Source organism: Vombatus ursinus, unplaced genomic scaffold, assembly GCF_900497805.2.
Source record: "Vombatus ursinus unplaced genomic scaffold, bare-nosed wombat genome assembly UNPS02014959.1, whole genome shotgun sequence".
Lineage (NCBI taxonomy): Eukaryota > Metazoa > Chordata > Mammalia > Diprotodontia > Vombatidae > Vombatus > Vombatus ursinus.
In genome coordinates, this window is record NW_020954737.1 from 8002413 (window position 1) to 8029674 (window position 27262).

Below are 27262 nucleotides of genomic sequence, written 5' to 3' on the forward strand. Positions count from 1 at the left end.
GGAGTGCCACAGCCACCCAAGAATCCAATTTGTGAGTCATCCAAAGGGCAACGGTGAGACATTACGCCGGGTATGAAGAAGTCGCAACTTATTATTACCCAACGTAAATTCTGAGCAAGAAGTAGTGTAGCAATACAGAAATTCACTCCTGGGTGAACGAGGCACAGCTAAAGGATGGCACACGTGCTGAAATGCCACCTGAGTGATACTAAGAATTTAGGAAAGCCCCAGACATATGGTGGAGGCTGTGTGGAAGGACACCGGCAAGTCACACAGGGTGAGTGGAAGATACCTGACAATACACACCAAAGGAGACACTGTCTCTGTGCCTGGGTCAGGCAGAACACACACCCACGGAAGGAGGCATTAGAGTATACTTTTTACATACACTGCCTCAAACCCAAGGCCATGACTATCCCGTCATAGGGTTGAAATGGATTCTTATGCCCACTTTATAGATGAGGGAACTGAGGCCCAGAAAGGTCAAGTGATTTTTCCTAAGGTCACAGAGCTAGTTTAGTTCCTGGGCTGAGACCTGAACCCGAGTCTTCTGACTTTCAGCTCTATGGTTATTCTCCCATACCGCAGGCAGGGAGAAAACAATGGACTCCGGAACACCAGAACTCCAGAAGTTCTTGTAACACATTTGGGTTTCATCCCTATTTGACCCAGGTGAGTGCTGTAGGACAGAGCTGTCAGACTCAGATGGAGCCTGAGTCACTAAATCATATATTAGGATTGCTGCAGGTTCCATATTGACTAAGTTCATAAATGTAATATTATCTTTTATTGAATTTTTATTTTGTTAAATATCTCCCAGTTATATTTTTATGTGGTTTAGATCACACTCAGGACTGTGCTGCATGTGCCATGTTCAACTCCTCTGTTGTGAGAAGCCCGGTTATCCACTAGCTAGCCTTCCCAGGTCTTTTCTTAAGGAGATTGTCTCCCCTGCCACCCCTGCGCCCCAGAGGGTTTCCCTTGTACGGGCCAAGTCCCTCCACCCACACAACAGGCCACCTACATCATCCTCCAGTCTACACTGGAGAACCACAGAATGAGAGCCTCTGGTCTCACACTTTCTCCATCAGCCCATAGTGGGTGTGGCAGATCCACAGAGCATCAAGAGCCTAGCTGGGATGGGTTCAGAATGAAGGCAGGTCTGGGGATTGATGGCATAGAGGGCTTGTGCCAAGTTCTCCCTACGGCCAGGAGGCAAAGAAACCACACTGACACCCCTCAGTAACGTAAAATAGAAACTAACTTTATTTCTCTGGAAGAAGCAGATGTGTGGAGGCAGGACGAGAGCAGCAACTTTGGCAACAGAGGTTGTTGGGGAAAAACACAAAACAGCAGTTGGCCGGGGTGGGAGCACTGGTCTCCACGTTAGCTGCCGGTATCTGTTCCCTTCTGCACATCCTGGGGTTCTATCCCCGCCCTGTGGGCTTGCATCCTCCCTGCCTCCAACATCCTGAAATTCTCGACCTTGGGTGACAGTCCCCCCCCCAGTTACCTCAAACCAGGAACAGCATCTACTGTGACCTGTACCCCGAGCACTCTCTCCCCCATTAACAGTCATGCCCATCTCATGGCACCAGGCCTGCTGGGAGCTAGCAGGCTCCACCGAGATGAGCAAAGCATTGGGGTCTCCCTCCTGCCCTCACTGACACCTTCCTTCAGCTTCCGTAGGAATGGGAAATGCCACAGACACAAGCAGACAGGCTCGTTTTCCCTACAATCTGGTCCCTAAAGGGAAGTGAGGCATCACAGCGGATGGAGACTGCAAGGGCTAGAAGAGGGGGCATTCGCGCCTGGAACTGTCGCTAGCCCTCCCTCAGCCCAGCTCTAAATGCCTCCTCACCCCCTTCCTGATGCGCCCTCTCCGTTGTCCCTCTGGAGTGGCCATGGGAGGGGCAGATGGATGGAAGACTAGAGCGAGCACTGTGGAAGGGTGGTCCCATCCAAGTCTCCTGCTCCTTCTGGTTCCTCTTTGCCTATCTGAAGAAGTGGGGTGATGGGGGGAGAAGGGAGCAGCAGCAGGTTTCCCCAGGCCCCTCCCTGGCCCCTGCCATGCAGGACAGGCTCAAACGATCCTTCGGGCAGACTAACAGGACCCCCCCTTAAGTCAGACTCTCCGGCTCCCCAGACCTGCCATCAGCGCCTGCAAGAAGAGAGGGGGTTGCATGCTTGGGAGAGATCGCTGCTGAGCAGCTACATTATATTCAGGGTCCACCTTTCCCCTGTCCCACGACCCCCATTCCCACGACTTCTCTGTGAGACTCGCCACCTCAGTCTCAGCTTTGGGGACTGGTTGGCTGCCTGCAGTTTTCTTGACCTTGGGGAGGGGGGCTCTTGGCTATGGAATATTTAGCCTTTGGGAAATGCTGGGTCCCTGGACCTAAAGGACCCAGCTCCCTCGGGTCCACCTGGCTGGGTGGAGAAGACAGGAAGAACTGGGGTAGACCAGGATCGAAACACATACTTATGGTGGGTGGGACCACAGGAATCTAGCAGGTGGCAGCCAGCCTGCTCCAGGTTCCAATCAAACATCTCCAACACCTTATGGCACTCCTGCCTTGGCCGCAGACCCAGGCCAAAGAGCTGTTCCACCTGTTGGGAGGGTGAGGAGCAAAAACGGCATTGACAAGTACCAGGGGACACACGGTTAGACTAAGGCATAAGGGGCATCAGATAAGTCGGAGGAGCAGAGGAGAGCTCAGGAGTCAGGTGGTGCTGAGCCAGCTTCCCAAGGCTCTGGGGAGGTGAGGGGGCAAGGAAAGGTACCTTCAGATACTGAACAGCCCTCGGAACGCTCCAGCTGTGATTCTGCAAGGCCGCCTGGCACTCCTCTGTGGTCACCCCATGCACCATGGCCTGGACCTGGGCACACCCCCACCACTCTCTGTCAGGACTGCTCATGGGGCTGGGCACCAAGTTCAGGGGTCCCCTGCACCATGCACTCCTTTTCAGAACCCTGCTGAAAGGCCAGAACCCCAGAGGCCCCACTCCCCTGATGTCCCCCCACCCGGACAATCTCGTTCCCAGGACTCACCATCTGTATCTTGTCTGTGGGCCGCCCAGCCTCCAGCCCATCCCCTGGGCAGCCCCTCACCAGGCGGGTGGGAGCCCTCAAGGATGGGGCGCGGACACCTGTGTTGCTATTGTTGGCTGAGAAGTTGGCCTTAGGGTCAAGAGTGGCCTGGGGCATGGGCCTCACAGTGGCAGTGGGGGCAGTAGGGGCTGGTGTGCTGGGGGGTGGCAGCAGCAGAGGGACGGGGATGGAAGGAGGTTCCTCCTCAGGGCTCCGGGCCTCCTGCAAGAACCGCTGGTATCTTTCCAGGTAGGGGGGCCGCTCCGGAAGCAGATAGTAATGCGTGTTGCTGATCTTCTTGCCATCTCGGACAATTGGTAGGATGCAAGGCCCTGTCCGCGGGCCAGGGGCCTGGATCACCTGGGGTGTGGCATATTTGGGGTCAGAGCCAAAGCTCTGGGTGGTGGGCATGGCCTTCCCAGGGGAGCTGGAAAGGCGAGGAGTCAAGGGAGACCCACCAGACAGTGCCAAAGGACTGGGGGTACGGGAGCCCTGGGGGGAGAATGGCTCCCTTGGGGGGACTTGCGGGGGAGGGGCTGCCCCCCGCCACCGTCCTTGCTCCTCTTCACCCCCTGAAGCTGGCGACAGTTCCCCCGAGCGGCAGCCCAGCTCACTTCGCTGTCGGGTGGGTCGAGGTGGGATTGGCACCCTGGGGGGCACCTGGGGTTTGTCTTCTCCACCCAGGCCAGGGCTAGGAGAGGAGGCCAGAGAGGCTGATGGGACCTGCAGCTGCCTCATGCACTCCTGCTGCAAAGCCTGGAAGATTTCTGCAGTCTGGAGGGAGTTAGGGGGTTTGCTCCTCCCTTGGGGGGGGAGGAACAAATTGTCTTCCAGTGGTGGTGGGGGCCGTCCAGCCTCAGGCACAAAGGCATAGTTAGTCTCCCCGTGGGGAGGCCCCTCGGGGGTTCTGGCACCGACCAGGGCACTGTTGATAGAGCAGACCTCGAAATCATCTTCATCCTGGGCCACATCGTCATAGGCTGGCGGTGGCGGCAGTGGCCGGGTATCCCAATCAACCACAGGGGTGGGGTGTAAGGGCCTTGGAAGTGCCCGGGTGGGGCTCTGTGGGGGTGTTTTGTCCAACAGCGAGCAGGCATCCATTGCCAGCTGAGCCAGGGAGGGGGCACTGGGCTTTTGGGAAGGATTGGACAGGGGAGGTGCTGTGAGTTCGTCACCAAAGTCAATGAGAGACACTTCACCCCCACCCCGGCTTGTCTTGGTGCCCGGCACTCGGGCTGAGGGCTTCACCAGCCACAGACCCCTGGGCAGGCCTGGCTTCCTAAGACAGAGACGCTTGAAGTCTGCAGACAGGGGGTCCTGATCATCACTGACGGGGTCATAAGTAGGCTCTGTGGGACAGAGGAGAGGAAAGAATTCCCAAGAAAGTGGTGTCAGAGATTAGCTCTGACACCTTACCTCTCAGGGTAAAGAGAGGAAAACACAAGCTGCCTCCCTCTACCCCAAGTGGCAATATTAACCCTGTCTTTACCACCACTGAGAATCTAATCCATCCCACCCAACCTTTGCCCCCTGCCTTGATCAAGCAAGTATGGTCATAGTGATCCATTAAGGAGGTAGCAGAGCTGGGGCCCCCAGCCCACCCTCACCTTCACCTCTGCCACTTCTGACAGCATCCTAACCCCAATACTGCCCCTTGACATTTCCTCTGCCAATATTAAGCCTTTGAAAATCTCTCCCTAGAGCTATGGTTAGCAGTACCCCAAAGTCCACTGCCCATTTTCCTACCAGACCCATCTCCTGGACCACCCAAACACCACACACGAGTTAGTGCAAGATGGGGAAGGGGAATCAGTATGGTAGGGGGCTTTACAAAGGAAATGGGAGCAGAAGAAAACAGCATCCCTACTCTCAGGCTGAACTTCATTCATGAGAACAGACTGAGTCTTTGGCATCTCAAGCCTTGGGTCTGGGGAGTCTGGCTGGGGGGGTGGGGGGCACAGCTCCATTTCCTTGGGAGGAAGCTGGTATTTGGCCAATGGGGAGCTACAAGCACCACGCATCTGAAGAGGCCAAGTCATGCTAGGGGCTGGCAGCAGCAAGCTCACAGCACACTCCCTCCTCCCCTTACCCCCCTTCAGCCCCCTGCTGTGTACCTTCAAGGAGGAGAGGAGTTATGAAAGAACAGAGGGGACAGGGGCAGGGCCCAGGGCATCGAGAAGGAGAACGGCCCCACTTACTCTGAGTGAAGATGGTGGGCTGAGGCGGGCGAGGCGGAGGCTCCCCTGGAAGAGAGGCCATGGGGAGGGGGCAGAGGCAGAAGATGGGAGAAGGAAGAAAAGAAGGTGAGAAAGAAGAGAGAGACATTGAGAGGAAAGGAGAATGGAAGGGAGGGGGGAAAGGAGGAAAGGGAGAAGAGATGGGGAAGAGGAGAGGGGAAGAAGGGAGAGGAGAAAAAAAGAGATAGGGATAAGGAAGGGGGACAGGAGAGGAAAAGGAGAAAGAGGAGCAGAGGGAGAGAGGGGGGAAAGATGACCGAGGAAGGGACAGAAAAGAGGGGAGAGAGGAAGGAAGAAAGGAGAGGAAGGAGAGAAGGGAAAAGAGGCAGGGGCAGAGATGGGGAAAGGAAATAGAGGAAGAGGGAAAGAAGAGGGGAGGAAAGAGAGGAAGGAGGAAGGCAGGAAGGAGAGAAGGGAGGAAGGAGGGGAGAAGAGAGGAAGGCAGGAAGGACAGGATGGGGAAAGAAGGAAGGAGAGGAAGGGAGAAGGGAGGAAGGGAAGAAAGAGGGGAAAAGGGAAGGGAAGGAAGAAAGGGGAGGAGAGTGAGGGGGAGAAAAGTGAAAGGAGAGAGAGTGGAAATGGGGTAGAGATGGGGAGAAAGGGAAAAAAGAAGGGAAGGGGAAGAAATGGAGGAGAGAAAGTGAAACAGAAAGAAAGGTGGAGATAAAGGGAGAGGAGGAAGAAGGTGAGCAGGAAATGAGATCAGTTAATGCGCATCTGAAAAGGCAAAGGGAGGGAAGCTAGGTGGGCAGAGTAGGAGAAAACTAAGCTTAAGGATGGAGGGGCAAGGACGGGGAGATGAGCAGGAGGAGCCCTAGGCAGGCTGGTGGTAAGCCGGTGAGGGGAGGAGGGGCACATAGCGTGGGGGAGGGGCTGGCAGCAAGTCCGGGGCTAATCCAGGGCCATGTCCAAATGATGCCCACCACTGGCGGATACGACAGGAGCCAATACCAGGTGCCCCTCGTGTTCCACCCCACTTGCAGTTGGGGGGATCAGGGACAAAGCTAACCCACCTGCTGCTCTCACCCCAACCCTAAGCCAAGCAGACCAGCATGGAGGCATCCTTAGGAAGGGGCTGCCCACTCCTTCCTATCCGAAAGCCAGGGCTCCAGGGGATGAAATGGGGGGGGTGCTCCTGGGGAGGAGCCAACTCTTACTTTTTACCCTTCCTAGGAGCTGGGTGGGGCGGGAGGTGCTCAGCTCCACTGCTAGCAGGTCAGGAGGATCCATAGGGTTTCCCAAATAGAGTCTGTAGAGAAAACCAGAGCAGTGTGCTGATGGGGAAGAGGTAGCCCCCGGGAAGACCGGCTTCTCATTCTTTCTGTGATGAGACCGAGGTACAGATAGAAACACTAAGGAGGGACCAGGTGAGGCAGCAGACAAAGTACTCAGGCTAAAAGGGACTGGGGCCCAGAAAGACCTGGGCAATGGGCATGATAGTATCTCCCCCCCCATCCCAGGAAAACTGGGGTTCTTAACCTTTTTTGTGTGTCTGGGACACCTCTGGCAATCTGGCCAATCAGCCTATGGACCCCTACTCAGAATCATGTTTTCAAAAGTATAAAATACATAGGACTACAAAAGAAACCAATTCTACTAAAATACACTTTAGTCAAAATACTGAAAAAGGAAAAAAAAAAAGTTCATGAACCCAGGTTAAGGAATTTTACAGTAAAAGAGGGACATGGTTTCTGGCATTGGGTCCATCACCAACTATGTGATCTTTGACAAGTTACCTTTCTTCTCTGGGCCTTGACCTCAACATCTGTAAAAGGGGGCTATACTGGACAATTTCGAAGGTCTCTCTCCCTTCTCTGACAAGCTAAGATTCCATGACTAATGCTAAGAGATAGGAGCGGGAACAGGGAGGCAAGGGGCCAGCTTCCCTTCTCCCCTGCCCCTACTTCAACCTCAATCCCCGCCTGTCAGTATCTGGGCCTTAGTCACTAAGGCTGATTAATGCCCTAAGGAATGGGGCTGGGTCCACCCCGTCATGCCACGCCACATGAGGCATAGGGCAGAGGGCACGAGTGCAGCAGGGGGATGACTCCCCCTCTTTTCAGGACTTTCCCAGTCCTTGCTACCCCATACCCCATGTTCTACAGAGAACAGGGTATGTACATGTGAGCCACAGCTCACCGAGTCTTGGGGACTAACCTCATAGAGGTCAGCAGCCGAAAGGGACTCAGAAATATAGCATCCTAGGATCCTGAAGCCAGAGTAGTACGGTGGAAAGGTGGCTGGGTTTGGACTCAGAGAGACTGGGTTCAAATTCCAGCTCTTTTACTGTGTGAACCTCAGCAAGTCACTTAATTTCTCTTAGAGTTAATTTCTTACAGTTCTCTTGCGTAAAAAGAGGCAGTGGATGACCCAAGAGGGAGTCAGAGGAGCCTGAGACGCAACCCGGATCATGAGCACCTTGGATGGTTCTGACACATCACCCAGGATGTGGTTAATATTTGTCTCTCTTCCCTCATTCCTGCATCCCCATGTACATCCAGACTGACAAAGGTCCTTCTATGAACTCAGAGTATTCTAGTGCTCCACAAGTCTGCCCCCTGGAAGCCTAAGTATGGGGGACTGCCTCTTCAGGGCTTCTACTCTCTGGGGTTGAGCAGCATCAAAAGGAAATGAAATGCTAAGGAAAGAAGGGGACAGAGCCTTTGTGGGGCAGGGGAAGGCAGACCTCTCAATGGCTCCACTCTTCCACCATGACTGCTTGCCTTCAGTAAACTATAGCCTGCAAGTTCTCTTGACATCCCGCCCCCTGACCCCAAATCCCTACTGTGATCTGTCTCTCCTTCTCTAGACTTACTGGAGGGGCTTCCAGTGCCCTTCTCCTTTTCTGAGCACTGGAAACTGGATGGGGAAGGGAAAAGAAAGAGATGAGTAAATTGCTGACAGAAAAGGGGACCCAGGGTCAAGAACTGGAGGAAAAAGAGAGATGAATAAGAGGGTGACAGAAGACGGGACCCAGGGTCAAGAACCGGGGGAAAGAATGGGGAAGGGGGGCAAAGAGAGAAATGAGTAATAGGGTGAGAGAGGAGGGGACCCAGGGTCAAGAACTGGGGGAAAGACAATGGAGAAGAGGAAGAAAACATGGACACACATTCAGGAAGAGAATAAAACAGAATCCTAGAGGAGGGGTATATTAGGGATTGGTCTTTAACAGACCTAATCACAGAAAAAGAACCAGATAAGGAAGCATTCTACTAACTATAAAATGCAGGTGAATCACACTCCCTCTCCCTCCCAGGCAGAAGGGCTGAGGGTGAGGGGCAGGTCCCATCCTGGACTGGCACTTACTCATCGATCTTGTCCGGGAATCCCCAGCAGTGTCGGGGGTCACTGTCGCCATGGCCCGTGTGGATGAAGCTGTTCTGGAGCGGCTGGCTGATGTCGTGGGCTGACAGCCCAGCCACAGAGGTCACTGCGTTTCTCGGGAAGGGCCCCACACACAGCGTCCTTGTATTCTGCCCACGCCACCAGTAATTCTCCGCCCTGTCAAGCCCAAAGGGACATGGTAAAGACCAAGAGGTAGCAGGGACAATTGGACAGTTCTGGCTACGTCCATCTCAGCTCTGCCCCAAGAACGGGACCAAGTTCAAGGGGAATGCACCAGGTATATGTGAGAATTCATTCGGCCATTGAAAGGGCACTGCTGACCAACTCACCATGTGTGCCACAGGGCGCAGAAGGAAAGCCAAGACACATAAATCCTTCACCCTGCCAACTTCTCAGAACAGGTGTGGCCTATTGTGACCACCCAATCTTATTCTGTACCCCGGGACATAAAAAAAACTGCTAGGGAATTTTTTTTCTGAGCTGAAGCCAAAGAGGAAGAACTTGAATAAAGAAAGGTTCCCTATACCTCCTGGGCACTACTCCCACTCCCCCGTCCCCTGTCAACTCCAAGCAACAGATGGTACATTTCCTCCCTAGAAGCTCCTGCAATATCCAACAATTATTACAGTTCTACTCTTAGGGGATCAGGCAGAGAAGAAGGTTCAGAACTCAGACTCACAGAACCTCAGAGTGGGATGAGACCTTACAGGTTGCCCTTGACAGAAGAGCCAGAAGAAAACTTAGATAGAACATAATCAAATTACCTCATTTTACAAATGAGGAAACTGAGACCTGGTAAAGTTTATTGACTTGCCCAAGATCACAGAGCTGGCTAAGTGGCAGAGCTGGGATTCAAACCCAATTCTTTTTGATTCCAAATCTAGTGTTCTTCCTGCCTGATGGCCCAATGGACAGAGCACTGGGCCTGGAGTTAGGAAGACCTGAGTGCTAATCCAGCCTCAGACAATTTACTAGCTTCATGGCCCTGAGCAGGTCACTTCACCGCTGTCTGTCTCAGTTTCCTCAGCTGTAAAATGGGGATAATGACAGCACCTACTTTCCAGAGTTGTGAGGATCAAATGTTATCACATTTGTAAAGCATTTAGGACAGTACGTGGCACATGTTGTTTTTCAGTCATTTCAGACTCTTTGCGTCCCCATATGGGGTTTTCTTGGCAAAGACACTGGAGTGGTTTGCCATTTCCTTCTTCAGCTCATTTTTACAAATGAGGAAACTGAGGCAAACAGGGTTAAGTGACTTGCCCAGGGTCACACAGCTAGTGTCTGATTTGAACTCAGGTCTTCCTGACTCCAGGCCCAGAGCTCTACCCACTGTGCCAACTAGCTGCCCATATGGCATAAAGTAGGTACTTAATAAATACTTGCTTTTTTTACTTTTTTATTTTTCCTCCACTACACCATATGAGACTAACCTCCCATCCAACAGAGGAACCCCTTATACAAGGGATTATAACATCCCTGACAAGTAGTCATCCAGTCTCTGCCTGAATACCTCCAACGACAGAGAGCTCATTACTTTATATGGAATGGTACGCGATGCCACTCTTGGTGAACCAATCTGAGTTTTAGAAAAGAAGTTTAGAAACTTTTAGAAAGTTCTTTATATTGAGCAAAAAGCTTTAATGTCCTGCAATATCCAACAATTATTACCGTTCTACTCTTAGGGGAACTAGCAAAACAAACCTAACTCCCTGCCTTCCCCAGACAACCTTCAAATATGTGCGGACAGCTATCATGCCCACAATCCTCCGTCTCCTCTTCACCTGGCTAAACATCCCCAGCTGCTTCACCCAATCATCATATGACATCATTTCCAGAACATCCCCCTCCCCCTGTATCCTGATCCCCCTACTCTGACAAATTTAAAACACAGTGAAAAGATCTGGTACAATATTCCAGATTAGAGAAGTCAGACCACAGTAAAATTTAGCAAAACTATCCCCTCTGTTTTGTTGAGGCTACTCTATGAATACAGCCTGATTCGGGTGGTGGTGAAACAAGAAATGTGTCTTCCTTGATACTTCACATCCCATGAAGGAACAAGGATTGTCCAAGATATAGGAATCCTCTACATCAGGGGTTCTTAATTTTTTTTGTTTCATAGACCCCTTTGGCAGTCTGACCAATCAGCCTACAGAATCACCCCTTCTCAAAATCATGTTTTTAAATGCATAAAATAAAATGTTACATTAAAATATGTAAATATATAATTTATTATCAAGGAAAACCAATTACACTGAAATATCGTTATCAAGGGCAGCTAGGTGTTGTAATAGATAGAGCACCAGGTCTGAAGTCAGAAAGACTCATTTTCCTGAGTTCAAATCTAGCCTCAAACACTTACTAGCTGTGTGACCCTGGGCAAGCCACTTAACCCCGTTTGCCTCAGTTTCCTCAATCTGTAAAGTGAGTGGGAGAAGGAAATGGCAAACCACTCCAGTATCTTTGCCAAGAAAACCCCAAATGGAATCATGAAGAGTCAAATACGATTGAAATGACTCAACAACACAGTCACCAAAAACAACAACAAAAGAAGTTCAAAGACTCCAGGTTCAGAACCGCTGCTCTAAACCCAGAGCAGTACAGTGAAGAGAGTATTCTGCTTAGAGTCGGGTTCAAATTCTACCCAATATATACTAGCTCTGTGACCTTAGGCAAGACATTTATTTAATCTCTCAATGCTTCTGACAACTCCCTAGGATTTCTCTACTAAGTCACAGATATTGAATGTAGGTAACTCTGTCCACCAATGCAGAGTATCCTACCACTACTACTTGACCCGGTGACCATAAGCCCTAAGAAGAGACAGGGGACTCTGGCAGCTGGGTGGCCATGAGGACCCACAGCTTTCAGATGCGGCACATGGTCAATTCAACCATCTAATTATTGTCTAATTTGTTTAGAGCACCTGCGGAGAAAGATACAAAGTTTAGACAAGACATGGTTCTTGTTATCATAGAATGATGGTCATGTGTGGTATGTGTGTGTGTGTGTGTGTGAGAGAGAGAGAGAGAAAGAGAGAGAGAAAGAGAGAGAGAGAGAGAGAGAGAGAGAGAGAGAGAGAGAGAGGGAGGGAGGGGAGGGGAAGGGGAGAGACAGGGAGAGAGAGAAGAGAAGAGAAGAGAAGAGAGAAGAGGAAAAGGGGAAGGGGGATCAAGAAATAGGAGACATACTACCAATAAGCCACGACCATTTTGCCACCTCTTTTCTATATAGTAAATATTATAGAATGGACAGCTGAAAGAGACATCAAGAGGTCATGTGACCCCCATTTTATAAATGAGGCAACTGAAATCCAAAGAGAAGTGACTTGCTCAAGGTCACACAGCTAGAGAATTAAACTGAAGCTTTCCTGAATAGAAGCCCAGGGCAGTAGGTGGAGAAGGGCACCTGAGGACCTGTCTTAATGATAAGGAAGAGACTGGTAATGGCAGGAGGGGGATCATTAAGCCCCTACTATGTGCCATGCACTCTAAGCACTTCTACAATATCTCATTTGATCCTTAAACAACCCTATGAGATAGGTGCTATTATCATCCCCATTTTAAAATTGAGGAAACTCAGGAAGTCAGAATCTAAGTGACTTCCCCAGGCCTGAAGCTGGATTTAAACTTAAATCAGACCTCTCTATGTACTGCACCATCTAGCTAAACCTATCACCTACAGATTTCTCCAAGCAAAAGTAACCATTGAAGTTGGATGCCAACCTGTGTGTATTCATATAGTGTATGTGTATTTAAATCTGTGTGTATATGTAACTATGTGCATGTGTGTGTGTGTATATATACACATACACATACATATATACACACATACACACATACACACACACACTTTTTTTGAAATTTGGAGAAGAAACCAAGGACTTGATAAATTCTTACCCTGGCTCTCCAAGCTGGGGTCTAGTGGTGAGCAATCAAAACAATGCCAACACCTGCATTACTTTGGGAACATCACCTAACTTCCCTGGGCTCTTTTTTTCACATCTGCAAAAATGCTGGGATTGGAGTAGACAAAGTCTAAGTTCCCTACAGCCTCTAAATCCTTTATACAAAACCTCCCCAACACTTCACAGACATCCACAGGATCAGAAGACTCAGAGCTATAAGAAGCCTTAAATCATCTAGCTCAACACCCCACCTCCCTCCTATTTTAAAAATGAGGAAACTGAATCTCAAAGTAGTGAAATGATTTGTCTAAGAACACATAGGCGGCAAGTGTTGGTGGTAGAATGTAAATCCAGGTGTTCTGACTCTAAATACCTGTCAAATGAATGTCCACATAGCCACGGAAGGATTACTTCCATAAAAGACTTATTCCCTAAAGAATAAAATGAAGTCCAGAAACACGATTACAGCCCAAGAGCAGCACTCCAGAACCAGCCCAAATAGTACTACAGTAGAGAGAATTTACATCTGCTACATAGACAATTTTATAAAGATCTTCTGAATACATTTGCTTCACTTGATATTCAATGCCTTTATGAGTCAGTAGGGTAGCTATTATCTCTCCCTCCCCCTTCCTCCTATTCTAAAGATGAAGAAACTGAGATTCAGGCTAAGTAACTTGTCCAAGGGCATCCTGAGTTATAAGCAACAGAACTGCAGCCCAGACATTCTCTTTCCATCACACAAGAAATAAGCGAGCCTCTCCAGGCCATCCTGAGGCCCTAGACATCACCACCCTATGATTAACATGCCAGTCCTCAGGGTGGGAGAACGAGAAAGGGCAAAGGAAGAGGACAACACCCCCACCATCCCAAAATAAACAGCTTCCCATAGGCAGGAGAGAGACCACCCCGTAGTTTTCCAGGGCCAGAGGACTGCCACATGAAAACCAAGGGTGAGGCACGATCGTTTCTGAGAAGTCCACAGACTTCCTTTTGTCTTTTCCATGCCACCCCCCCCCAATTATCCATCCTCTGCCACCCCCTTGGGACCGAGTCCTCACTTATTTGTCCCCACCCCCACCCCTGGGGCCCATTTCTCCTCATCTCTATCCAGGTCAATGAGTCACCTGGAAGTTGGACCCTGCTGTCTATACCACCTTAAAGTTATTCATTAACACATGTGAGAAATGGAAGGAAGCCAGAAAAAAAAAAAAAAACTTTGTGGAGTTTTTTGAGGAGTGAGGGGGATATTAGACTCTGTTCCACTGCTCCAGGCCACTTATGCCCAGGGTTATCTCATTTGAGGCCCATTCTCACCACCCCACTCCACCCCCTCTTCTAGCCTCAACAAAATCTCAATACTTCCTTTTTTTTTTAGTTCTGATCATGTCTCTCCCCAACTCTCCTTCCCAGAAACAGACAATCCTGACTCCAACAATGCCTGCAAGCATTTCCCCCACTTTTCTAGTCATAATTTCAACTATCGTCCCACCCAGTACATCACAAAAGGCCAACTTTTCATTGCTTCATACACGAAAGAGGGAGGTTTAGCACACCCAACAATACTTTGCTCCCCCTACCCCCACCCTTGCCACATTATAACAGGGAAAATGGAGGTTCTCCATACTCACTACTAAGGGGCCCTTATATAACTAGTTTCAATCTAAACCTTGCCCACTGGCCCTGGGAGTGGGGGTGGGGGTGAAGCTGTTTTCAGTGGGTCTTTATGGGAATTACTTCCCAAAGGGCATTCAAGGAATTACTCCCCAAATGACAGAGCAAAAGGACTGAAAGTGCTTTATAAGCCTCAAACAGCAATATAAATTCAAAGTCTATTTATTCAAGATGCTCACCCACCTAGGTTCTCTGGAGTTTAGTGGGAACAGATGATCCTGAAGAAGAAAGATGGCTTGAATCAAACCCCTACCAGACCAATAGGCATGTTCTCTTCCCTCTGTCTACTATTTCCACCGTCCTTACAGTCACACACCCTCTCCTCCTTCCATCCACACATGGCCCATTAAGTGGGCCAGCACAGCTCTGGGGCTCAGCTGTCAGTGTTGCCATGGTAACTAGAGGACCAGCTCTGCCAGCCAGCAGTGTCATTGCAGAGAAGATGACATAGAGTCCCTGAATGAGTAAGAAAACAGCCCAGCACCTCCCATCTAATTAGACTACCTCTCCCCCACTCCAGGTCCCTTCACTACCTAGGCTGGAGACAGCATCCAAATAAGGGGAAACTGAGGCACAGGCTGAAAACTGCCTAAGGACCACCTTGCTCCCAGTTAAGTTAAGGAACAGACTGTCACACACTAGCTATGCCCCTTTACTTCTCCATCACCAAGCTGAACTGAATCAGGGTTAGCCACACAAATGTTTTGTCCTTTATATTCTCATTCTCTTTCTCTCTCTCCTCCACCCCCTTTCTCTTTCTCTCTTTCTTCCTCTCTCAAGACTGGATCCCAACAGGGCTCCCAGCCTATGGTCACAAGAGAGGTTACTCAGGTCCCTGACAGTCAAGAGGCCCCACAGCTACTGCCTCCCCCATCCTTGCTAAGTTGTTGCTTTTGTATCCAAACCCCTAACCAAAAGTCTTCCCCACCCCCAAACAGCCCCTTGTTCACACAGCCCAGCTCCTTGTGGATTCAACTGAGAAGATAATCCTCTTTCTGTCCTGTCCACCCTTTTTCTACCTCTCTACCAACAACTATCCTAGATCCCCAGCCCCTTAAAAATTTTATCTTGAAGGAATAGTTGGGTCCTGGGACTTTGAACACCCCAGACTCCAGGACAGGGAACAAGAAAAAGACCCCCTGGGGAAATCCAAACACACAGAGAGAGAAAGACCCACTCCTACCCCCTTTTCCCCCCTCCCTCCCAAAAGAAACTGAATGACAGAGTTAACAGATCCAGGAACAGACAGTACCAAGGACAGAGAAAGACCATTAACACAGAGATGTGGAGAATGAGGCAAAGAAACACATACATAACAACCCAAGAGGGACAAGGAGAGTCAAAGACACCGAGATAAACAAATACAAACACAGAAAATGGTCTCACTGGCTGCTCTGGCCTCAGTCCCCTTCACCTGCCACTTTCTGAAATGATCCAGGAGCTAAATGCAAGGGGCTTTGTGTCCAGGCCAGAGTTGGAGGCTCCCTGGAAAGCCTCAAGCCCACGCTGTAGGCAGCCAGGCAGCAGCAAAGGCAGCTGGAGCTGCTGGGGAAACTGGGGACGGAAGGGTGGGGCAGAGTGATCCCACAACTGCCCTCCCAGGAGGGAGCGGCCTAACAGCCCTCCCATCTTCTACCCCACCCCTCCAGCCCTGCTGTTCTGGCAGTGACAGAGAGAGGGCCAGGCCCCAAAGACACACAAAGATTCTGAGTCACCCCCTGGGGAATGGTTGGCAGAGTGGGCCCTCTGTACTCAAACCTTCCTCTCACCCACAGAGGATGACCCTGACTTACATCTGGGAGGCAGAACAGGGAAAGAGGGACTGTAAGGAAAGAAGTATATCCAAAACAACTGGCTGCATTGTAAGGGATGAGAAGAGGGAATGAAAATATTTAAGATACCGTCAGTGAAACAGGATTGGGTTGGGAGAGGGGAGGTACCAAAGCCTGAGGTCTTTCCCTCTAACACTTGTCTCTGGTATGTGAATGGACATAAGAAAGAAGGCTACTCTGAGTTAACCTCCTTGGGCCTCAGTTTCTTCATCTGTAAAATAGGGAGGTTGGACGAGATGGTGTCTGAGGTCCCTTCTAGCTCTATTAAGCTACAGGTGAGCCAGCAACAACTAAGCCCAGGGAGTCAATCCCCAATGTTCCTGGTTCAGAAACCAGAAATTACTAGAATCCCACAACTGAGAAGTAACAAGAGAGACCAACAACCAAAACTAGCACTTCCAAGTCAAGCGCCACGATTCAAGCGTCAGAATCTCCGACACAGGAAGAGGTTGGGGGGGATTCAGGAAGAAAAAGGAAAGGGGAGCTTTGGAGTACGGGGTGCGTTTTAGCTCAGAGGTAGCTCGGGGCGTCTCAGGGGGAAGAGAATCATCCAATCCCAGACAGGAAAGGCACCGTCTCAGGATGAGGACCAAAGCTTCCAGAAGGCACGGCTAGCATCGGCATCAAGGCCCAAAGGGTTTCTTCCCAGCATCTGCATCTTTCTGGTATCTCCAAGTTTTACGGTCAGGTTCATAATTTCATAGTTCTGGACCAGATCCATCCCAACCACACTGCCGAGTGTAACTCCACGCAAAAACTGGATCTTGACAATGGTGATGGCGGCAACAGATCCCATCTTTGGTCCCCCCGTCTGGGATCTATCTCCACTTGCCACACGCACCCCTTAGCCTCCTACCTCATCTCATTTTTTTCAGTTTACACATCCTCCCCTTCTATATCTACTCTCCTCTTGCCACATGTCCTCGCTCTGCCTCTGGGTGCCTAGCCCTTCCCCCACATCTCCTTTCTTATCTCTCTCTACTAGAAGAAATTCATCCATCCATCCTAGCAGGAACCACCATGTGGTGCAGAGAATCCCATAGCCATCCTGAGAACGCCCTAAAAAAAACCAACCCACAGTCGGCAGGTATCACTGGCCTCATTCCTCCGGGGGAGGCCCTCAGCAGCTGCAGCCTTTTCCTCCCACGACCCTGATGTGAAAGTCTCAAAAATCCAGGAGATCTCAGACGCACGTATTCCTGCATGAACCAGCATCACTCCAGAGGTGCCCAGACAATTCCTCTGGCTATGTCTCACTTTGTATCCTCCCTAGAGACCCCAAGACAGGACAGCTAGGTGGTGCAGTGGTTAAAGCACTGCTCCTGGAGTCAAGAAGACTCATCTTCCTGAGTTCAAATCTGGTCTCAGACACGGACAAGCTATGTGACCCTGGGCAAGTCACTTAACCCTGTTTGCCTCAATTTCCTCATCTATAAAATGAGCTGAAGAAGGAAATGGCAAACGACTCCAGTATGTGCCAAGAAAATCTCAAATGGAAGTCACGAAGAGTCGGACACGACTGAAAAAACAAAAAACAACAACACAGACCCCAAGACAGCTTTCTAGTGAAACACAATTTGGGAGAAGATTCTCTTTCCCCGTAACAGAAGCAGCCTGGAAAAGCAGCTATGGGAGAATTAAACTTGCCTGCCCTAGAAAGCATGGAGGGGTTTGGAGAGGGTAGAAGGAATAGGGAAGAGACAGTCCTAAGGGGGATTTTCCTGCCTCACTCTCCTCCTTAACCCTGAACCTGCCCCTGCCCAAACCAGTTCCAACTTTCAAGGTATCAGATAACAGGTGGGGCCATCTCCTCTGGTACATATGCTTGCACTGCTGGAGCTGGAGAGGAGAGAAGCCAGTGACTCAGGAGGTACCTGGAGGCAGAGGCACGTGGCGGGGTGGGGCGGCAGCAGTTACCTAGGGTCAGGGCTACGGAGGGCCGGGCAGGAAACCTTAGGAGTGGGGATTGGAGAAGCAGGGGTGTGTGGGCGTGAAGAAGGCTATGAATGGTTGAAAGAGTCAGCCGCTGGGACCGACCTGTTCACAATGGGGGAATCAAAGAGGTGTCAGATGAATTTATGTGTTCGGGATGGTAAGAATTAAAAGAGCGAGAGAGGGAGAAAGCAATTAAGTGTTCTAGCTGTATAGGGAGGACAGATCATTCAGGAAATTGGTCACCAGAAAGATCTGTGAGTGGATCGATGGGAATCTAGAGGAAGGGATTAGGGAGAGGTCAATGGGGAGGGTGTTATTGGTAAGGGATGTTGCTGATTTCTTTGTTGAAGCTGGGAAGGATCTAATTTCTTTATGTCTGTCAGAGGCAAGTCACAGGATCACAGAGATCTTAGAGGCCTTATGGGTGAAGAAACTGTGGCAGACAAAGTTAAGTGACTTGCCCAAGGTCACACAGCTAGTAAATGTCTGAGGCCAAACTGAACTCAGGAAGATGAGAAAAAGTAACCCTCTCATTATGCAGATTAGGAGACAGTGAGCTAAAGAGTCAAAGGGACGAGCCTCAAGTCACACAGGCATTAAGTGACAGAGCTAGGATTGAAATCCAAGTCTTCTAACTCCAAATCCAATTTTCTCCAAGTATACTATATCAAGGAGAGAGGGAGACTTTGAGTAGGGCATAGGATTCTTGTCCTAGCCACAGTGGCCATGAGACTGACCAACCCCAGCCAATTCTTACACCTCATGTTCCAATGAAGATAGTCTGGCCCCAGGGTGGGGAACCGAGGCCACAGGTTCCCCTATCCTTGGTCTGGCTCTTATGTACACAGCCAGGGTCTGGACCTGAAAAAATTGGAAAAGTCTTGGGAGTCAGGAAGAATGAAGAAAGTCCTAACAATTAAGCACCTACTATGTACTATATATGGTGTGGAACATTTTACAAATATGATTTCATTTGAACCTTACAACAATCCTGGGAGATGGGTACTATTATTATCTCCATTTTACAGATGGGGAAACTGAGGCAGGCAGCCTAGCATAGCACAATTAATGTCTGAGGCCCAGTATTTCTGACTCTGGGTCCTATAGTCTATCCACTGAATCATTTAGCTGCCACTTGATAAAAGGAAGACTTTTTTTTTTTAAACAATTAATTGTCCAATATGGCAGCACAGTGGATAGATTGCCTGGCCTGGAGTCAGGAAGACTCATCTTCCTGAGTTCAAATCTGGTCTCAGACACTTAGTAGCTGTGTGACTGTGAGCAAGTTACTTAACCCTGTTAGCCTCAGTTTCCTCATCTGTAAAATGGAAGGGTTGAAAAGGATGGCTTCTGAGATTTCAGCTCTAAGAGCTTCTCTATATAATTAAAGATAAAGTTTTAAAGAGTATATAATTCAGGGGCAGCTAGGTGGCGCAATGGACAGAGCTCCAGCCTTGGACTCAGGAAGACCCGAGTTCAAATGTGACCTCAGATACTTGACACTTACTAGCTGTATGACCCCCGGGCAAGTCACTTAATCCCGATTACCTCACTTTAAAAAAAAAAAAAGAATATATAATTGAGATCTCTTGGCCTCTGGGCTTGTCCCCTACCTCTTTTGTCCAGATAAAGACCACGCAGGCTGAAATTTGATCAAGTCCTGACTCTTCTCTCCTCTTCACACAGACCTCAGCCCCAGAGCAGAGCTGGCTCTCTCGTAGCCTCCAACATGCCCAGATCCACCCAAATGTGGCCCTGGGACCACCGCCACCCATACCTTCCCTCGATGACAGTGATGACATCATTCATCTGTATATGCAGTTTGTCCGGCTCCTCAAAGTCCTGAAGGGCTCTCATGTCCGTGGGCTGAGCCTGTGGGACAGGGCAGAAGGGGGACAGCAGTGAAGGGCAGGTCAATTCCACCCTTCAGCCTTCCTTCCTACTGACAGCAGAGAATATTACCCCAGTGCCAGCCTCCTCCCCCAGCTCTTCCAGGGTTCCCAAAGCACCTCAGCTTCTGTTGCCCCAAGGTCAAATCCCAGTCTTCCATGCCCCTTACCTCCAGCAAGAAGTCTCGCAAGGCTACAAAGGTAGGTCTGTCCTCAGGTTTGTGGGCCCAGCACTGGACCATGACGTTGTAGATATCTCGGGGACAGTCTTCAGGGCGAGGCAGCCTCTCCCCCTCTTTGTCAATCTTGTGCAAGATCTGAGGAAGGGAAGGGCAAGGTCTGTTTGCAACTAGAGACTCCATCCTTCCCCCAAAAACCTTCCATCCCATCTCCCAACAAAAGGCTCCCCCTTTAGTGAGGTGAGACCTGAATCTTCTGGAGCCAGGGTAAATCCAGGCATGGGCTCTAAGCATGGGACTTGGGAGAAGTAGTCAAATACTATTTCTCTTTCTCTGACCCATCTCCCAATGATGAGCTATCCCTACCTGAAAACTGACTAAGGTCACTCAGGTGTAAAGAGATGAGTTAGAGGAGAAGGGAAGAGGGTGCATATAGACCCAGCTGCTATTCTCACTTAATTCCAGCGCCTTCTCTCTATTAATTACTTCTAACTTATCCTGGATATAGTTTGCTTTGCATAATTTCTTTGTTGTCTCCCCCATTAGCCCATTACCCGAGCGCAGGGACTGTCTTTTGCCTCTATCTGTATCCTCAGCACTTAGCAAAATACCTGACTCGTAGAAGATGCTTAATAAATGTCAACTGATTATTTAAAAGGTGTCCCCAGCTAATGAGTCTGGAGTCCCTGCCTCATCCGTTCCTGCTCAGTATCCAGGGATCCATCCCTAGAAGACTAGACAAGGAATCCAGCTAATGGGTAAGATTGTCCCAGGTCCATGTTGTGAAGGTGGGAGGGCAGACGGGAACCTAATCAACTCAGACTCTCACCTGGCTTCCATTCAGGCCAATCCAGGGCTCTTGGCCATAGGTAAACATCTCCCACAGGGTCACTCCAAACATCCAGGTGTCACTGGCATGGGAGAAAGTCCGTGTCTTCAGGCTCTCTGGGGCACACCTGGTGGGGTCAGAAAAGTTACCAGCTTTACTATGCAGGTTGCCTAGGGTATCTCATCTCCTCAACCGCACCTCCTAGAACAGGCAAAGTGAGCAGGAGTAGGTGCAACAAAGTGGGCCCGCTGGTCTTTTTGAACCAGGGCTCCACAGGTTGGGGAAAATAAGCCAAATGGCCTACATTCCTCCTATGGTCTTCTCTGGCTACCAGAGGTCGCAAGCTGGGTAAATGATTGCTTGGGAACACTGCCACCCTAGATTAGGAAGAGTAGGCAGGACTGGGATCAGATTGGGGCAGTCCAGGGTAGATACAGGGCTGGGACTAAGCAAGGGGAAAGTAAAGGTGAGAAGTGATAATATTGTATGTGAATATATTAAATATAATATCAAATTATTATCATAGCTAGCATTTATAGTATATTTTTAAGTTCTGCAAAGCATTTTACATGCGTTATCTCATTTGAGCCTAACAGCCCCATTAGGCAGGTGTTATTATTATCTCCATTTTACAAATGAGGATAGTGAGGCTGAGAACAGTTAAGTGACTTGCCCAGGGTCACACAGCTAGTAAGTATCTGAGACAAGATTCGAACTCAGGCCTTACTAATTCCAAGTCCAGCACTCTATCTTCTATGCCACCTGGCTACCTAGAAAGGCAAGTAGGATAGTCTCAAAGAGGTACCAAGACCAACCAAGCAGGACCAAAGGCTATAATGGGTGAGTAGAAAAGGGAGAGCCTAAATAAAGGGCCCCAGTATGGGAGAAAGCACAGGTGAGAGGTGTGGTACCCAGCTCCCTCCCTCACCAGGCAAAGGGAACCTTCCGGTGCTCCTGCATGACATAGTGATCGTCATTCTGGGGCAGGGCCCTCATCAGTCCAAAGTCCCCGATCTTGACCAGGTCTCTCGTGGCCAGCAGCAGGTTCCGGGCGGCCAGGTCTCGGTGGATGAAGCGTTTGGCCTCTAAATATCCCATTCCCTCGGCCACCTGTACAGCATAGCGGCTCAGAGTCCCCAGAAGAAAGTGGCCCTGGTGTTTGCGCAGACGGTCCAACAGAGATCCCAGGGGAGCTAGCTCTGTAACCTGGAACAGCCAGAGGAGCAAGGGAAAGGGGGAGTCAGGGAAAGAATGCCTGCCCTCAAACCCAGAGACAGCCCAGCCCCCCCCCCCCCGTGCCAGCCCACAAGGACTCCCTGGTGATCTCCTCTCCTCCTCAGCCAGCATCCTCCTGTCCTGACGACTGGGCCTCCGTTTCCTCATCTATTACATGAGTCAGCTGGACTAGCCAACAAGAAGTTGACTGATTGATTAGCTGACTTCCCAGGTCCCTTCCAACTCAAAGTTTATGATTTCCCCTTCGCCTGAGCCACAGGCACCACCCACCTAGGCCCGCTCAGAGCTTTTCTTCATTAGATTGTAAGCTTCTTGAGGTTAGGGACCATTTCATCTTTTCTATTCATATGCCCAGAACCTACAATACCCAGAAGATAGTAGGTGCTTAATAAATATTCATTCGTTTGTTCATCTATTTATTCATTCAGCAAATTCAGGCAAGTTCAGATTAGAAACTCCAAGATTACAAAATTAAGGCCTCAGCACTCCCATGGAGGCTTCAGAGGACATATTCCTGCCTCAAAAGGGAGTGTGGGAGAGTCATACAAAGAAATTCAGAGAGTGAGCAGAAGCGAAAATCCAGCTGGGCTCCTTGGCATTACATGCCATATTATTCTGGAAGATGGTATCAATGTCAGAATTTTCTACTTTGTCCTTCTCCCCACCCCCTACTATAAAATCTGTAGCATTATCATGGGGGAGGGGGATGAGGGAGTCACTTTTTTCACTCTAAGAATATGGGGAAAGGAAGATGATCCCACATGCAAGACTGACTGGCAGAAAGCTAACAGAAGATGGCGGCTGTCTTTGTTCTCTGGTCCATGTATTTCCTCCCCCATGCCCACCAGGCCCCACTCACCATTTTCATGGGTGGGGTAAGGACTACCCCATAGAGACGGATTAGGTTCCTGTGGTCCAAGGAGTGCATAGCATTGACCTCCCGGATGAAGTCGTCCATGGCTTCGGGCTGGCTCAGGACATCGGGCTTCAGGCATTTCACAGCCACGCTCACCTGTCCGAGACAGAGGAATCACAGGGAGCCGGGACACAGGTCCCAGGGAAGGCAATGGCCATGAACATGATGGCCTGGGTGGCCATCAGTCTGACAGTCAGTTCTCGGGGAATCCTCAAGTTTAAACTGAACTAATCAAGTCTAGTTAAACCTCAGCACAGGCCCTAAAGGCCACCACTGCCTGACTTCCCCTGATCTTATTATCCCCAATCCAGTGGTATGCAGCAAAGAGAAGGCAAATACATTATTTACCCAGGGACCTCTACCATCCCTGCTCGACTCTGGGTATAACCAAGGTATTTGTTTTAATTTGTGTATAATGGAATCCTCTGCAATCTGGAAGCCTATGGAACTCTTCTCAGAGCAGCATCATTAAATACATACAATATACAGGATTACAAAGGAAATGAACTGTCTTGAAATAAAGATGTAATTTTTTTTCCATCCAAGTGTTTGGACCCCAGGTTAACACCCCTCTGACCCTCTCCTCTCTGACCCTCCCAGGAAATCCAGAAGGTAAATCCGGCTCACCTTCTTCCCTGAGGGAGCATCCCACTCCCCTCTGCGTACAACTCCAAAGGAGCCATCTCCGAGCTTCTCAAACAAGCTCAGATCCTTCTCCCCGATGAGACAAGTAAGGCTCTGCAGCGACCCCTCCCCAACGGAAACCCCTGGGACAGGCGATGTCTTTCTGAAGGTATTCTGTGACTGGGGAGTGGAAAATTCTGCATCTAAGCGCTTCCCACTGAACACCTGGAGGGCAGGGGAGAAAGGCAGTTAGAGGGAAGAGAGTGCACATGGTCCAGGGCAGACCAAGGTTTGAGCTGGGCTCTGGGTTAGAGCAGGGCAGAGCAGGACTCCTTGGGGAATTCAGGGCCCCATTTGGGCTTGGTGAGGAAGGGGGAAGGGAGCTGACGGAATAGCACAGGCAGTCCAGAGCACCTCTCCGCCCTTCCCTGGCCACTCTGCGGGCACCAAGTTGTCTCCTGTCTGCAGCTACTTGTTTGTGCCATCACAGCATGCAATCAGAGCCAGGAAAGATGCAGGGGCCTCCCTTGACCCTAACCCCTCCTCAAGCAGTGAGGGGCCCTCCCCACCTCCCCTTCTAATTTTAGCTTTGGCTCCTTCCCTCTGATAGCCACTTGGTGCTGCCTATCTCCAGCCCCCTCCCCAGGGAGTCACTCTGTCCCCTGTCCTGCCCAGGGGAGAAGATAATTTTAGTTTTGGAGGTTGGGAGTGTGAGTATGAGTGTGTGTGTGTGAGACTGTGTGTGTGTGTGTTGGGGGGTGGGGGGAATGCAGTGTCTGAAACACTCAGGAACTGCCTACTAAGACTGAGATGGTATCTTGGAGCTAAGAAAGAGATCAGAAAATAACACAAAGAGATATTGAGTTTGAGGAATGGAAGCAAGGTTCAAGCAGTCTGAGGACTAAATCTGTAGGAAAGCAAGCAGGTAAAGGGAAGATTATATGCTGCCCCCCCCCCAGTAAAATAAAATGGAACCCTAGCAATATAGCCCTAGTCAGCCCTTCTTGCCCATGAGTTAGCCCAGCTGGTGCACGCCAACAATCAGGCCTGCAGAATGCTCCCCTCTGCAACAGCCCACCCCATTATCCTACCATTAGCTCCCATCCCACACTGGCCCAGTAAGACCTCCTTAAGATTGGCAAGGCCACTCCGATTCCAAGAACTGAGGATAGCACTGGGCCTTACTCCTGGGTGCTGGCTTCTCTTCAGTCCAGGATTTGGGCCTAGTCCTTACTACTTCCCTTTTCACACAACTTTCTCTCCTCCTCTATTCTTCTCATTTCTCTCCTCAACCCCCTCCCTTCTCCCCTCGTTCTGGGCAGAGGGCCAGGGCAGCATCACCAAAGGAGACCACGTGGCCTGCTGCAGCTGCCCCTTATCAGGCTCTCAAGTGGGTCCTTTGCTGTAGGGCCATCCAGGAAATTGCTGTTGCCAAACCCAGGAAAAGCATCCCCAGTGCCACCCCTACCCCCTGGGACGGGGCCCACAGGACAGAGATAGGGAGGGAAGACCGGAGACTTTTCTAATAGCAGAACACAGGCCTACACAAATTTCCTTTCTCACTGTCTTTGAGGACAACAAGCAAAGGGCCAAAGAATGAATGAATTCTAAGTTCAGCTGAGACGGCAGCTGGGGGTGAGAGTGGGGAGCTGGGGAGGAGGCAGTTAAGGGGGATACATTTACTTAAGGCAGAAGCTACCCTAGGGACTAGAGAAGACTGAAAGCACACACACACAAACAAAAAAGAGGCTGTTTTTAAGAAAAATATTTTAGCGGAATTTCCCTAGATTCCTGGAATTGAGGGTGGGAATGGGGTAGACATGAGGTCTTCTACCCTGAGGTCTTATGGTTTGACAAACTGACTCTTGCCATTGGGAGGAAGACAGAATGAGGTCCCTGCTAAGGACTCTGCTCTTCCCCCTACACACCCCAACCCCTCCCCTGCCACAGTCCAGTGCACTCACCTTGCTCATCCAAGACTTTCGCTTACACATTGCTTTTCTCCGTTTCACGGCCTCCCACAGCCTCCGCTGACCTGCAGAGAGTTGGCACCGGTGTCAGAGGGCATATACACCCCTCTCCTTTACCCCTTCTCTCCACCGTGCCCAGCAGCAAGGTGAGATTAGTAAGGTCTTCAGGCACAGAATCCAACAGAAACATTACTAGGCATAATCAAAAAATAGCAAAAGAAAGGGTTGGGCCAGGGGTAGGCTGAGATTCCCACCCCAAGGACTGCAGTAAAGGGACTGAAGACCCCTTAAGGCATGATTTGGGCCAAGGTATCTTACAGATTTCCCCTTGGAAGCTGTCTTGTACTGTAAGAATAACAAAGACAACGGTGGAAGAATAATCATCAATAATTTTACAGAAGGGGAAAACAGATGACAACGTATAACAGAAAGAACCAAAAGAAGAAACTAAACACTTTGAAATTATAATGACTAAGGTTACCTCCAGAGAAAAGTTAAGAAAAAGCACCTCTGTCTCTGATCTGCAGAAACAGGAGACCATGAGTGTGGAATAATGAATATGCTGTCAGATAAAATCAACCTGCTGACTGGGGTTTTTTAACTACCTTTTTTCACTCCTTTTAAAAATCTCTATTATAAGGCATGGCTCAATGGGTAGGGCAGCGAAGGGGAATATATTCAAAAACTAAAATTATGTAAAATCAAAAACTAACAATAAAAATAAGGGGGGATGTCTGTTTAAAGAATAGGAGAGGGCAGCTAGGTGGCTCCATGGATAGAGCACAAACCCTGTAGTCAGGAGGACCTGAGTTCAAATCCAACTTCAGATACTTACTAGCTTTGTGACCCTGGGCAAGTCACTTAACCCCGATTGCCAAGAAAGAAAGGAAGGAAGGAAAAAAAGAAAGGAAAGGAAGGAAGGAAGGAAGAAAGGAAGAAAGAAAGAAAGAAAGAGAGACAGAGAAAGAGAGAGACAGAGAGAAAGAGAGAGAGAAAGAGAGAAAGGGAGACAGACAGATAGGTTAAGTGATTTGGCCAAAGTCATTCAGCTAGTAAAAAGCAGAGTCAGAATTAGAACCCAGGCCTCTTGACTTAACCACTAGTGCTCAATCCACTACCCCATGCTGCCTCACTTAATAATAACAATAACACCATAATGTCAATTAAATCTATTTAATCAAGTTTCTATTTCACTTCACTTTTAAGACAAAGAAACAAATAAAAAACAAGTTATCTGTGTGACTCTTAACCCCGACTGCCTCACCAAAAAAGCAAAAACAAAAAACAACAACAACAAAAAAAGCTAAACTAGGAATTTTTTTTAATCTCCCTCATGGGGTATATCCTGAGGACACTACACCTTCAGACCAATCACCTATGGCAAGGGCTCAGCAACCCTCTGCACACATGCCGAGCAAAGCACGTGGACTGATTTTCTTTGGCACTCAGCCTGGATGCCACCAACATGTCCCCTCCCCAGAATCAGGGAGAGCTGCTGTCAGATTGAAGGATTAACCACTGGCTATCCTTCCCCTTCCTGCTTAGGGCTGGGGACCCAAGTACATGGTACCTCCTCACTCCCACCCTTCCTGAAC

At 49.6% G+C, this 27262-nt stretch overlaps 1 protein-coding gene across 8 annotated transcripts in view; it reads right to left on the reverse strand.

Annotated features, from left to right (window-relative positions):
- Positions 1-1243: 1243 nt before the first annotated feature.
- The window catches only part of TNK2 (tyrosine kinase non receptor 2), a 46272-nt gene continuing 20253 nt past the window's right edge, over positions 1244-27262 (reverse strand). For 6 of the 8 annotated variants that reach the window (XM_027845164.1, XM_027845160.1, XM_027845161.1 and 3 more), the window contains exons 3-15: positions 25662-25732; positions 23701-23922; positions 23017-23169; positions 21850-22127; positions 20922-21048; positions 20084-20230; positions 19802-19896; positions 8635-8829; positions 6486-6577; positions 5290-5334; positions 3053-4440; positions 2785-2880; positions 1244-2610 (exon numbers count right to left, since the gene is read on the reverse strand). In XM_027845164.1, the coding sequence (XP_027700965.1) occupies positions 2368-2610; positions 2785-2880; positions 3053-4440; positions 5290-5334; positions 6486-6577; positions 8635-8829; positions 19802-19896; positions 20084-20230; positions 20922-21048; positions 21850-22127; positions 23017-23169; positions 23701-23922; positions 25662-25732 (3152 nt within the window). In that variant the 3' untranslated portion in view covers positions 1244-2367. The remainder of the gene's footprint in view (positions 2611-2784; positions 2881-3052; positions 4441-5289; positions 5335-6485; positions 6578-8634; positions 8830-19801; positions 19897-20083; positions 20231-20921; positions 21049-21849; positions 22128-23016; positions 23170-23700; positions 23923-25661; positions 25733-27262) is intronic. The other 2 variants (XM_027845165.1, XM_027845159.1) reach the window with 2 other exon arrangements.